This window comes from Puma concolor, chromosome B3, assembly GCF_028749965.1.
Source record: "Puma concolor isolate L17-30 chromosome B3, mPumCon1.1.hap2, whole genome shotgun sequence".
NCBI classification, from domain to species: domain Eukaryota; kingdom Metazoa; phylum Chordata; class Mammalia; order Carnivora; family Felidae; genus Puma; species Puma concolor.
The window spans coordinates 64231178-64245141 of record NC_141672.1 but is presented as its reverse complement, the minus strand read 5'-3'; the positions used below and the strand labels follow the sequence as shown (position 1 = coordinate 64245141).

The 13964-nt window shown below is 36.1% G+C and overlaps 1 protein-coding gene across 5 annotated transcripts in view; it reads left to right on the top strand.

Moving 5' to 3' along the window:
• PRORP (protein only RNase P catalytic subunit) overlaps positions 1 to 13964 on the top strand; it is a 137812-nt gene that overhangs the window by 43188 nt on the left and 80660 nt on the right. For all 5 annotated transcript variants that reach the window (XR_015252426.1, XR_015252427.1, XM_025919519.2 and 2 more), the window contains one exon: positions 8224 to 8331. Coding sequence is in view for 3 of the 5 variants with exons in the window: in XM_025919519.2 (XP_025775304.1) it covers positions 8224 to 8331 (108 nt within the window). In the remaining 2 variants the exon portion in view is untranslated. The remainder of the gene's footprint in view (positions 1 to 8223; positions 8332 to 13964) is intronic.

The following is a 13964-nucleotide window of genomic DNA, read 5'->3' as shown; positions in this document are numbered from 1 at the left end:
AATCACTTCTGAATAATTCTCAGCCCTTATATCTTCAAATATTGCCTCTCCTGAAATTCCCATTAGACATTTGTGAGACCCTTTCACTCTCCTCTATGTCTCTTACTCTTTCTTTCTTTCTTTCTTTCTTTCTTTCTTTCTTTCTTTCTTTCCTTTAATATTTATTTTGGGCAGAGCACAAGTCAGGGAGGGGCAGAGAGAGGGGAACAGGGGATCCAAAGCAGGCTCTGAGCTGACAGGCTTCCAGCAGTGAGCCCAATGTGGGAGCTCGAACTCACGAACCTCAAGATCATGACCTGAGCTGAAGTCATACACTGAACTGACTGAGACATTGAGATGCTCCTACTCTTTCTTTCATATTATTTCATCTTGTTATATTTCTGAATTGCATTCTGGGTAACATTTTTAGATCTATCTTCTAATTCACTACTTCTTACCCCATATGTGTCTGTTCTTCTCTCTACCCATTTATTTCTGGGCTTTTCCCCTATTGTTTCAATAATTTACAGACCACAGAATTCACCATTTTAAGTGAACAGTTCAATGATTTTGAGTAAATTTATATACTTGTGTGGCTACCACCATGATTCAGCTTTAGAATACTTCTTTCACCAAAAACTTTCATCATGCCCTTTGGAGGTCAGTCCCTACTCCTACTCCTATAACCCCAGCAACCACTGAGCTGCTGTCTGTCTCTGTAGTTTTGTCTTTACTAATAGTTGCGTATAAATAGAATCATATAATCTGTAATGTTTTTGTTTGTCTTTCACTTAAAATCATGCTGTGTATTTGTTTTTACAATATATTAGATTTAGTTTGAAATATAGTGTTTTTGAGTTTTTGTTGCATGTATCAGTTATTTTTCATTGCTGAGTGTATTTAAGTGTGTTAATACATCAGAGTTTGTTCATTCACCAACTGATGGACATTTGGATTTTCTCCCATCCGTTTAGTTTCAGTTAGTTATTTTAGGATGTTAATTTTAGAACTTCTCTTTCAAATTGTTTTCTTCATTTTTTTCATGGTCTCTTTCTTTTCTTACAGTTTTGATTCTTTTTGTACATTTTAATTATTTTTACATATTTTATATTGTCTCTTAGGTTTCTCCATTTTTCCTTTTGCCTGAACTCTTTGGGCATTAATCCTTCGGTGTGTCAGAAGACTCCCACATGGTAGATTGTTTACTCTTGTGTTTTTTAATTTTAAATTGGTGAGTTCGGTTTTAGAAGGACTTGCTCTTTCTATGAGTGTCCCTTTGTTGCCTAGATTATCGGTATTATCTCTCTGGAGAGGTTTGGTATTTGCTTCTGCCAAGTGTCCAAGAGATGTTACTGGATCAGAACCAGGTGTGTGTGTGTGTGTGTGTGTGTGTGTGTGTGTGTGTGTGTGCGCGTGTGTGCGTGTTTTAAAGTAAGCTCTGCTCCCAACATAGGGCTTGAACTCATGACCCTGAGATCAAGAGTTACATGCTCTACTGACAGAGCCTGCCAGGCGCCTCTGGATCAGAACTAGTTTTTATGTAATTTCTCAGTGGAACATTTTAAAACACATTTAAAACACAAACCTGGAGTTTCTTTTTGTTCAGGGATCCTCCTACTTAGATCCCTGGTAGAGATAGAAAGGGCGGTGTATTGTGTTTTGACATCAGTGTTCCCATCTGTAAAGGTTCCTCTTTTATTTGGGAATTCACTTCCAATTTCTCCCTTCATTTGGAAGGTTTGCTATATCTCCAGGTTCCATGGTGGTATCAGAAACCAGGCTCCTGTTTGCTAATACCCACTCCATTCCTTTTCTTGTCTCCTAGACAACATTAGCATCAATTTTTATCCTTACCATTCTGATTTTCAGATTTGGCTTTATCTCTGGCACTGGGATACTTTTTCTTTTTCTCTTTCTTTCTTTCTTTCTCTCTTTCAAGTTCAACCATGCAAAGGTATTTTTGTTGTATTTTACACAGCCTTTTAGAAACTTCTGGCAGACAGGGTTTGTTGGGGTTTTTTTCATCTTTCTGGAATCAGAAAACTCAGATAAGATTGTAAGTATTTAAAAACAGAGTAGCATAGTATAGTAGTTCTAGCTATAATTACTAAGTGAAAAACATCTCCTAAAATATAACTTGTTATTAAGGGAGTGTAAGCTTTCTAAGACTATTAGTTGTTAGATTGCAGTGACATTTTCTAGACATACAAATTCGTTTTTCTTTGGCTACAGTAAGGCAATCATTTTAGTGTTCTTTTTATTTCACACTTATTTATATCTCATGGGGTAAAGAAGGTATGCAAAGAAATTTGTCCATTAGATGCAGAGATGGATTTTTTATTGTGGTTCCATGTTAAGAACAGTGCTTCCCACCAAAATAGCTGGTATTCCCCTGTTTTTCCATATCTGTTATGACTAAAGCCAGTTGTTTTAATACTCCCTTTCTTCTAATCTTTGGAAAATATAATGATTGTTGTAGTACATTGGATATAATTAACATGTTGAGTTCATTGTTTCTTTTATGATGTAAAATTTTGAGTATACATTGTTGTAGTCCTGTTTCCCCTGAGTTGCCATTGTAGAGGAGGATGTTAACTCAATACAATAAATGAGAGAGATCTGTTTTGAATTTCCTGGTGAGGTTTATATCAAAGTCTCCTAAGTAAACTGCTATAAACCATCATTTCAAAAAATTGAAGAATTTAACCTCTTCTAGGTAGAAAGGTAAAAGAGAAGTTTTAGCATCTCTTGGAATATCATTTGTTGAGAAAAATCAGTTGCTTAACCTCTTTGCCTTCTCATCCATAACGTAGGAGGAGTAATAAATAGAAGAGTTAATTTCTATTGCCATGTATATTGTGAGAGTCATTTATAATTAGGAAGTCAGATCTTTGATGGCAGGTGCTGGAATCATCTGTGTAATGTATATGCTGTCCCATTCTTTTATTTCTTTTTTTGATGCACATATTTGGATCATTTTGCTACTCATTTATGATTAGGTAACAACTACAAAACAATAAATATCAATTCTGCTTCTTTGTTTCAAATAAGAAATTGGATATGATACAGAATCTAAAACTTTTGATTAGCTGTTTTAGAATTGTTTTACATTTATTTCCTCTTTCCCATATTGTAGTAATAAACAAGAATTGAATTTTTAAAACTTAAACTCAAAACATAATACATAAAAACTTTATAGTTATTTGAACTTTCAAATTGCCTAATCATTAATCATCAAACGTTCAAAGCTTTTGGTGTTTAGTTAAGGGCCTTGGTTGTTCTTTCTTCTGCCTAAAAGGCTCTTCCCTCAGAGGAAGCATGGTTGTTGACCCCTTCACTTCATTCAAGTCTTTGTTTAAATGTTACCTGATTAGAAAGACCTTTTTCTTTCACCATATCTAAAGTAGAGAGGGGCTTGGAAGAGTTGGGGTAACACCCTGCCCTGATTAAATTTTCTTCAAGGCACTTTTCTCTACCTAAAATTAAATATCTATTTGTTAACTTGGTATTGCTTGTTTCCTCTACGAATATATAAATTTCTTTAGCTCAGTGAATTTGTTCACTATTCTGTTCTGTTCCTAGGAAGAAGAATATTATTTGGCACATAACACATGCTCAATGAAAATCTATTGACTGACCAAGTGAATGTATTATAAACTTGTGGTCTGCAGGTGGAATCTAGCCCAAAAATGTTTTTTGTTTGAGCTTCTTTGTATTTTATTCTTTTTAATAGTTATTTAACAGTGTTTCAAAATGCCAGATTTTTTATTTTCCTTGAAAAATTAAATCTCCTAGCCCTGGATATTTATTTCATGTGGCAGCAATTAGCTGGCTGAGCACTGGGCTACTCCCTTTGTAAGGGACCTACATTCTCCAGTTTGTCAGCCTTTACTTCTTTCTATAGAATCTTGGACCATGAGACTTACACTATTTGCTATTTGTCATTTTGCCTGCTCTGTTGTGTTTTCATAGACTTGGCCCATTTTACTTATTTAGGTCACCTGCCTGGTCCTTGTAGACATTTGAGCTAACAATCTCTATTGCAAGTTATGGTGTTTGTAATTCCTATGCAGTAACACCTCTTAGATTTAAGCCTAGAAGTGTAAAATGAGTAAAGATGATAGAAGTTGTGACTTTTTATTGAAGGAAATATATGTTGAATTTGTAAAGCCTATATGTCACACAAATGAATTCCTTTTAGGCCAATGAGCACACAATAAGATGCTCAACATCATTAGTCATTTGGGAAATGTACATCAAAACCGCACTGAGGTACCATTTCACATCTGAAAGTATGAGTATAATAAAAAACACATAAAATAACAAGTATCGGTGAGGCTGTCGAGAAATTGGAAGCCTTGTACATTGTAGTTGGGAATGTAAAATGGTATAGCTACTTGGAAGACAGTCTAGCAGTTCCTCAAAAAGTTAAACAGAGAGTTACTATTATTGCATATGGTAGCTCATGACAGTTTCCCTCCTAGATGTATACCCAAGAGTAATGAAACATACATCCATCTAAAATTTGTACACAGATGTTCATTGCAACATTGTGTGTAATATCCAAGAAGTGGAAATAATCCAAATGTCCATCAACTAATGAATGGATAAATAAAATGTGGTATAATCCATACAATGGAATATTATTTGGCAATAGAAAGGAATGAAGTACTCATTTATGTTATAATACTAATGAACCTTGAAATCATTATATTGAGTGAAAGAAGTCAGTCACAAAAGACTATATATTTGTATAATTCAGTTTGCCACGTGGTAAGGTAGTGGAATGGGGATTGACTGCTGAGCATGGAGTTTCTAGTAGGAAAGACAGAACTAAAATTGGATTGCAGTAATGTCGCACAACCTGTGAATTGTATACAAGTGAAACCTTGAATTGCAACTGACTTGTTCTGCAAGTGTTCTGCAAGACAAGAAAATATTTCTAATAAATTTTAACTTGATAAATGAACGATGTTTTGCAACATGAATAATAAGTGATGCCGAATGCGTGGTCACATGATTAAAACTGAGATGGCATGATCACAACTGAGCCAATGGTTCTGGAAATTTGATTTGGTATACAAGTGCTTTGGATTACAAGCGTGTTTCTGGAAGGAATTATGCTCAGAAACCAAGGTTTTACTATACTTCAAATGAGTGAATCATATGGTATATGAATTATGTATCAATAAATTTTTTTCAAAAGAACTTCTTTTGTTAGTCAAGAAACAAATGATCAAAAGATTGGTGGATTTTCATACTTTAAATCATTAGCCAATCTAATCAAGTACAATCCCAGCAGCAGCACTAGAAAGAAATAATTTAAATTTACCCTCCATTAAAACACTTAAGCTTGCAGATTTGTATAGGCCTATGCCATAGTTAATATGCTGTCTCAGTAGGTCACCTCTTTCTTTGTCATGCCTTATCAGCATGATCTACTCAGTGGCTTTTGAGTGCAACGACATATAAACTTGTTTAGTTTGAAAAGTGAGCATCTTGGATACACACAGAAAGTATTACAAAGTAATAAATTGTTACTCCTCGACTGGTAATATTTAGTAAATGGAGATTTCGTAATGGGGGAAAAGCCCAATCTGACATTTAAAATTTTTCTGTGTATTAGATACGAATCAGGAGGCTAAATCTCCAGATGGAATTTTACTACACATTCTATGATTGCACAGAGGTTCCTGAGACTCACCTTTCAAACAAACCATCACAAGTATAACCTTTTCCATTCTGTGATTTTAAGGGATTTCCAAGTCTTGTTAACATAGAATATCGGAACTGGAAGGGGACTTTGTAAGTTATCTAGTTTGACTCTTGATTTTCCAAATGTCCATTTTGCCAGTCATGGTGAACTGCCTTGCTTTGTCATTACTCCTGAGGTGAATACAACATAGTACTAAGAGCAACACCACAATGATATATTGGAAGTATAGTGGGAAATCTTTTCCATGTTAATTAGTGAAACCTGAATTTTAGAATTTAATGCACTTGTTTTGTTTCCCTTGGTTCATTCAGACCAAAACAAGAAATGGTCATATTGTATGCAAACTGTTTTAATTCTCCTTGATAGTTTTATTTCCATTTATAAAAAACAGTATTCCTATTGCAACTTTATTTAGTTAGTTTTGATATTAGTTGGAACTTTCTAAACATTTTTCAGGAAATATATTTGAGCAAAGAAATTTTTAAAAAGTGTTATGCTGAGTAGAAAGGAAAGAGGTTGGTCCCATACAACTGGAGTTGGCAAGGATAGAAAAGCTAAAGAAGTCAAGTGAGAAATGAAAGCATGCATATGGATTAGTGGTTGTTTTATTTTATTTTTAAATTTTTTTTTTCAACGTTTATTTATTTTTGGGACAGAGAGAGACAGAGCATGAACGGGGAAGGGGCAGAGAGAGAGGGAGACACAGAATCGGAAACAGGCTCCAGGCTCTGAGCCATCAGCCCAGAGCCTGACGCGGGGCTCGAACTCACGGACCGCGAGATCGTGACCTGGCTGAAGTCGGACGCTTAACCGACTGCGCCACCCAGGCGCCCCAGTTTTATTTTATTTTTAATTAATTTAGTTAAAAATTTTTTTTTCAACGTTTATTTATTTTTGGGACAGAGAGAGACAGAGCATGAACGGGGGAGGGTCAGAGAGAGAGGGAGACACAGAATCGGAAACAGGCTCCAGGCTCTGAGCCGTCAGCCCAGAGCCCGACGCGGGGCTCGAACTCCCGGACCGCGAGATCGTGACCTGGCTGAAGTCGGACGCTTAACCGACTGCACCACCCAGGCGCCCCTAATTAATTTAGTTTTAAATGAAGCCTGGTTGACATACAACATTATAGTAGTTTCAGGTGTACAACATAGTGATTCAACATTTATATACATTATGAAATGCTCACTGAGGTAAGTATAGTTATCTGTCACCATACAAAGTTACTACAGTATTATTGATTATATTTCCTATGCTGTACTTTACATCCTTATGACTTATTTTAAAACTGTAAGTTTGGGTGGCTCAGTCAGTTAAGTGTCTGACTCTTGATTTTGGCTCAGATCATGATCTCAAGGTCATGAGATCTAGCCCTGCATCGAGATCCATGCTCAGCATGGAGCCTGCTTGGGATTCTCTCCCTCCCTCTCCCTCTGCCTCTCCCTCACTTGTGCATGCTCTCTCTCCCTCTTTCTCAAAAAAAGATTTAAAAGAAGAATAATAATAAAACACCATACTGTCATTCACATTTTGCATTTCCTCTAATTTCTGCCTGCTTTCGGTCATTGTCTAGTATCTTCAAATAGTTGGTTTTTATGTAAAATTTATATTATCTCATAGTCCAGGACAGACTATTCCATCATTACCAGAAATGGAGCTCCTTCTCCTTTTCTTCCTTCCATAGCACTCATCACATTTGACATTTAATATAATTTATTAACTTATGTGTTTATTTTATGTCTCCTTCCACTAAAATGCAGATTCCACTAAGTTAGAGTTTTATCTGTCTGGTAACTGCTGGGCACACAGTAGATGCCCCACAAATATTTGTTGAATAACCCAACTCTTCAAAATAGCCAGAAGTAAATAAAAACCTCTTGATGACCAAAGAGCTATTGTAGAGCCATGTTCTTTCAACACAGTTGCACTAGTAGACTGACATATCTGAGGTTTACTTCTCCTTGGCATACAGAACAGGATATAGAGATTTTGACATTTCATTCTCATCATGACTACCATGTAAGTCAGTTTAGTAGGCAATAGCTAGGTGAAGATCGAATGAAATAGCATGTGAAAGTACTCTAGGAAGTGTACAGTGCTATGAGATTATAAGGTATATCAGTTAATTACATGTGGTTGCATTTATTAGTCTGGTCTTTTTGGATTTCATTTTGAAAGTATCTTTGTGTGCATTTAAAAAAAGTTTTTTAATGTTTATTTTTTTATTTTTGAGAGAGAGAGAGAGAGCAGGGGAGCGGTCAGAGAGAGAGAGAGAGACAGAATCTGAACCAGCCTCCAGGCTCTGAGCTGTCAGCACAGAGGCCAATGCGGGGCTTGAACCCACAAACTATGAGATCATGACCAGACCCTGAAGTCGGGTGATTAACTGAGCTACCCAGGTGCCCCTTTTTGTGTGTATTTTTAAGGGATGAATATATTTACTTATCAGAACAATAATAAAAGTCATAACAGTGTGTTTATCATAAAGCCCTTGCTAAGTTTTATTGTTTTATCTGGCTTTTCTTTTTTAGGAACTTGAGAGATTTCAGAACTTTGTAAAATGCTGTCCTCCTTTTGATATCGTCATCGATGGGCTCAATGTTGCCAAAACATTTCCTAAAGCTCGTGAATCTCAAGTTGTAAGTACAAGTTTTATTTTGTTATTCCAAATCTCTAGAAATATTTAGTGTACTTATTTGTGATCTTCCTTGGATGTGTTAACTCCCCATTTTTCCTTCCTCTAAAAATAAGCTCCGAAAGGTGTCACAGTAACCAACCACTTATCTAAGATTCACTGTTTTCATCTCTGGCAACAAAGTGACTCTTATAGGCTGGCCAAGAGTGATTAAAAAGCCATGTAGTAGAGGGCCATTTCAGCCCTTTTTCTTTCTTTCTTTCTTTCTTTCTTTCTTTCTTTCTTTCTTTCTTTCTTTCTTTCTTTCTTTTCTTTCTTTCTTTCTTTCTTTTTTAAAAATTTTTTAAATGTTTATTTTTGAGAGAGAGAGACAGAAAGGGAGAGAGCACAAGTGGGGGAGGGGCTGAGAGAGAGGAAGACACAGCAGGCTCCAGGCTCCCAAGTTGCCAGCACAGAGCCCAAGGTGGGACTCGAACTCATGAACTGCAAGATCATGACCTGAGCCGAAGTCAAGACACTTAACCAACTGCACCACCCAGGTGCCCTCAGCCTTTTTACTTATATAACCTTTAACTAACCTTCTTCTACATCTCTACTCTTTCTTTGGGGTTACTCTGTCATTTCCCTGTGAGTCACATTCCTCTATTTGAAAATTTTCAACATAAACTAAGAGATGTTAATATACCCATACTTGTTTTTTCCAAACATAGTATGTTCATAAATGAATCTAACCAGCTCTTTTTTTTTGTAAGGTAATCATTTGTTCTATAAGTTTATAAGTGTCCTGTAGTTTCTAATAGGAATATCATGATTTTTAATAGCAGTTATATAAAATTTTACATATAATTTATGGCAATTTTTATTGCTCATTTTTATAGATTAGAATACTAGAAAAGTGAAGCCAATTTTGTATAGTAAATCTGTAGAAAGCAGTCATAACATCAGAATTAAATTGTAGACAGCTCCTGGATTTCAAGCTTGTGGTTCTTACTGCTGGCAATCTATGGCCATTCATCTGTAGTTAATCTGTGTTATTTCTTAAAAATTACTGCCAATTTAAAAGCTTTTTCTCAGAGATGCGACTAGTTCCTTTTGGCCATTTATACTCAGAAAAGCTTACAAGTACCAAGGACGAGGTTGATTTACAGAAATTTCTTTATGTGTCTATCCTTTATGCCTACATTTTTATGGTCAAGTATGTACTTTTCAATCCTTTATTTTTAAAAAACACAAAAGCAAGTTGAAAATATTTTTGTCCTTTAGGTACTTGAAGGGTTATTTGAGGCAGCAATATTGAAAAGGGCAAAGCCAGAAAATGAAGCATAAAATTACTATCACTAGTACATGGTGGAGCTCAAAATCAGAACTTCCTCAGCTAATCTGTGTAAAGTTTTGTATTTGTTTACCTTTTATTTGACATTCAGTTTCACACAAAGCAGTAAAAATTGGCTTGCCAGAAATATATAGCCCAAACTGGGTGAACATTTTTGGGGAAAGTAACACGTTGAAAATGCTGTAGTGGATACATCCCCTAGTATTATAGGAGATTTTTTTTTTTAACATTTATTTATTTTTGAGACAGAGAGAGACAGAGCATGCACAGGGGAGAGGCAGAGAGAGAGGGAGACACAGAATCTGAAACAGGCTCCAGGCTCTGAGCTGTCAGCACAGAGCCCGACACGGGGCTCGAACTCACGGACCACAAGATCATGACCTGAGCCGAAGTTGGACGCTTAACCGACCGAGCCACCCAGGTGCCCCTATAGGAGAAAATTTTTTACATTTGGAAAGATCTTAGCAGATTTTGGCAAACCAAGAGGCAAGGAACAAAGATTAACCTGTGAAATCATAGGCAGCTGCCACCACTTTTAGCTTTCACTCTTAAAATAATTTAATGTTAACAACACTTTATGTGGACAGGTAACTGTTATTACTCAGCTCGTAAAAGCACTCTTATCTTGTAGCAGTACATTGGTATTATATTTGGGAAACTGCAGCTCAGAGGCTCTCAGCTTAGAGATGCCACCTGAATAAGGAAAAAGGAAAAAATTTCCTTCTCAAGTTTTTTCTCAAATCTCCGAATCTAGAGATTTATATTTAAAAAAATACAGATATATCATATTTCTCATAGGCCTCTCCCCCCCCCCCCTTTTTATTTATATCTATTGTCAGACCCTCTTGTGGCTTAGGTTTATTCTTTAACACTTTGTAGGTTGTCAGAACTAGCTTCCCAGTTTTTCTGTTAACCTTGTAAATAGAATTTTAGCTTAGAAGTTAAGAATAAGGATTCCGGAGTCAGACTTTTTGAATTCTAGTTCTGGTTCTTCCACTTTCAGTAGCTTTCATGGTTTGAACAAATTAACCTCTCTGTGCCTTAGTTTCCCAGTGTGTAAAATGGAGATAATAATAGTACCTATCTTACAAAGATGTTATAAAGAATAAATGAGTTAATATATGTAAGCATTTGGCACATTGTAAGTATCTAATAGGTGTAACTATTATTGTGATTACTATTCAGATTGATTTCCTATCTGGAACCGTAATTCTTGCTTTCAGTAGACCCTTATTTGGCAGTTTTTTTCCGTCGTATCATCTATGTAAATAGAATTAAAATACAAAACTCTGCCTTAGTATTAGACTGAATCTAGGTCAGGTATTCAAGTAATAATTGAGAATTGAAGGCAGTACTACCAAAAACTTAAGAAAAATTTTAAATGCAATGATGTTTTTAAAAATGTTTTTACGTTTATTTTTGAGAGAGAGCGAGCGAGAGCAAGTGGGGGAAGGGCAGAGAGACGGAGACAGAGGATCCAAAGCGGGCTCTGTGCTGACAGCAGATACCCCAATGCGGGGCTGGAACTCAAGAACCACAAGATCATGACCTGAGCCTAAGTTAGATGCTTAACCTACTGAGCCACCCAGGCGCCCCTAATGTGATGATTTTAAGAAATTTTAGTTTCCTCTGATTATAAAAGTAATGCATGTAGAAAATTTGGAAATTACAGTAAATAAAATTATATATAGCCCTATCATTCAACAATAATCATTGTCAGTGTTTATTTCCTTGCAGTGTTTTTCCATTTTCTTACCTAATTGAGCTTCAACTGTGTAATGACTATATATCTGCATTTTAATTCACAGTTGTTGAAAGCTCTCAATAAAAACGAAATTCTAAAAGGTGTAGAAGTACCCATTTAAAAATATTTGAGGGGTGTCTTGGTGGCTCAGTTGGTTAAGCATCTAACTCTTGATTTTGGCTCAGGTCATGATTTCGCAGTTCTTGAGATCAAGCCCTGCTTCGGGCTCTGCACTGACAGCACAGAGAGACTGCTTGGGATTCTCTCTCTCCCTTTCTGTCTGCCCCTCCCTCGCTCATGTACATACTTTCTCAAAACTCTCAAATAAATAAACTTAAATAAACAGTTAAAAAAATAAAATATTTGAGATGGAAGCACCTTAAAAGAGCACATAAAAAGGGGTACCTGGGTGGCTCAGTCTGTTAAGCCTCTGACTCTTGATTTTGGCTCAGGTCATGATCTCCAGAGAACTCTTAATGACATTGAAGAATTACCTTCCTGAATGGCACCCCCAAGGGATGGGTATAAGATTAAATGACCTTTTAAGGTAATGACCCTTTAGAAAGTTTAATCTTGATTCAGGGGCCAAATCTAGACAAGCAAGTCATTTTGGAGAAAATAAAATAGCTGAATCCAGCTAGCAAACTGAATATTTAGTGAACTACCCTTTAAAAAAATTTTTTTTAATTAAAAAAAATTTTTTTCCTCATGATAAGTGCACCCCTTAATTCCCATTACCTATTTCACCTACCCACTCCCTCTTCCCCTCTGGTAAATCCATCAATTTGTTCCCTGTAGTTAAGAGTCTGTATCTTGGTTTGTCTTTCTCTTTTTCCCTCTGCTCATTTGTTTTGTTTTGTTTCTTAAACTCCACAAATGAGTGAAATCATGGTATTTGTCTTTATCTCTATTTTCTTTTTTTTAATGCAAGATTTTTTTAATGTTTACTTTTGAGAGAGAGAGAGAGAAAGAGAGAGAGCATGAGCAGGGGAGGGGAAAAGAGAGAGATACAGAGGATCTGAAACAGACTCCATGCTTGACAGTGGAGAGCCCAATGTGGGGCTCAAACGCACAAACTGTGTGATCATGACCTGAGCCAAAGTCCGACACTTAATTCACTGAGCCACCCAGGTGCCCTGGTGTTTGTCTTTTTCTGACTTATTTCATTTTCACATTATACTCTCTAGCTCTGTCCATGCTGTTGAAAAGGGCCAAATTTCATTCTTTTTTTGGCTAAATGATATTTCATTTTATATATATATATATATATATATATATATATATATATATATATATATATACCATTTCTTTTTTATCCATTCATCTGTCGATGGACACTTGTGCTGCTTCCATTGTTTGACTATTGTAAATAATGCCGCGGTAAACATAGGGGTGTATGTATCCTTTTAAATTAGTGTTTTTTTGTATTTTTTGGGTAAGTACCCAGTAGTGCAATTACTGGATTACAGGGTAGTTTTTACTTTAATTTTTTGAGGAACTTCCATACTGTTTTCCACAATGACTGCACCAGTTTGCGTTCCCGTCAACAGTGTGAGAGTCTTCCTTTTTCTCCACATTCTCGTCAACACTTGCTGTTTCTTGTGTTTTTTATTTTAACCATTCTCACAGGTGTGAGGAAATATCTCATGTAACTTGATTTGCATTTCCCTGATGATGACTGATGTTGATCATCTTGTCATGTGTCTGCTGGCCATCTAGATGTCTTTTTTTTTGAATGTTTATTTATTTTGAGAGAGAGAGTGCACGAGCAGGGGAGAGGCAGAGAGAGAGGGAAAGAGAAAATCCCAAGCAAACTCCACTCTCAGTGTGGAGCCCAAAGTGCAGCTCAATCTCAACAACCATGAGATCATGACTTAGCTGAAATCAAGAGTCCAATGCTTAACTGACTGAACCACCCAGGCTCCCCTGGATGTCTTCTTTGGAGAAATGTTTGTTCATGTCTTCTGCTCATTTTTTAATTGGATTGTTTGTTTTTTGGGGGTGTTGAGTTATATCAGTTCTTTATTTATTTTGAATACTAACCCTTTATAGGATATGTTGTTTGCAAATATCTTTTCCCATTCAGTAGGTTCCCCTTTAATTTTGTTGACTGTTTTCCTTCACTGTGCAGAAATTTTTTATTTTGATGTAGTTCCAGTGGTTTATTTTTGCTTTTTATTTCCCTTGCCTCAAGAGACCTATCTAGAAAAATGTTGCTAGGGCCAATGTCAGAGCAATTATTGCATGTGCTCTCTTCAAGGATTTGTATGGTTTCAGGTCTCACATTTAGGCCTTTAGTCCATTTTTAGTTTATTTCTGTGTATGGTGTAAGAAATTGTCCAGTTTCATTCTTTTGCATGTAGCTGTCTTTTCCCAGCACCATTTGTTTAAGAGACTGTCTTTTTCCCGCTGTATACTCATTCTTCTTTTATCGAAGATTAATTGACCATGTATTTGTGGGTTTATTTCTGCGTTTTATGTTCTATTCCATTGATCTACGTGTCTGTTTTTGTGCCAGTACCATACTGTTTTGACCACTACAACTTTGTAGTAAGTTTTG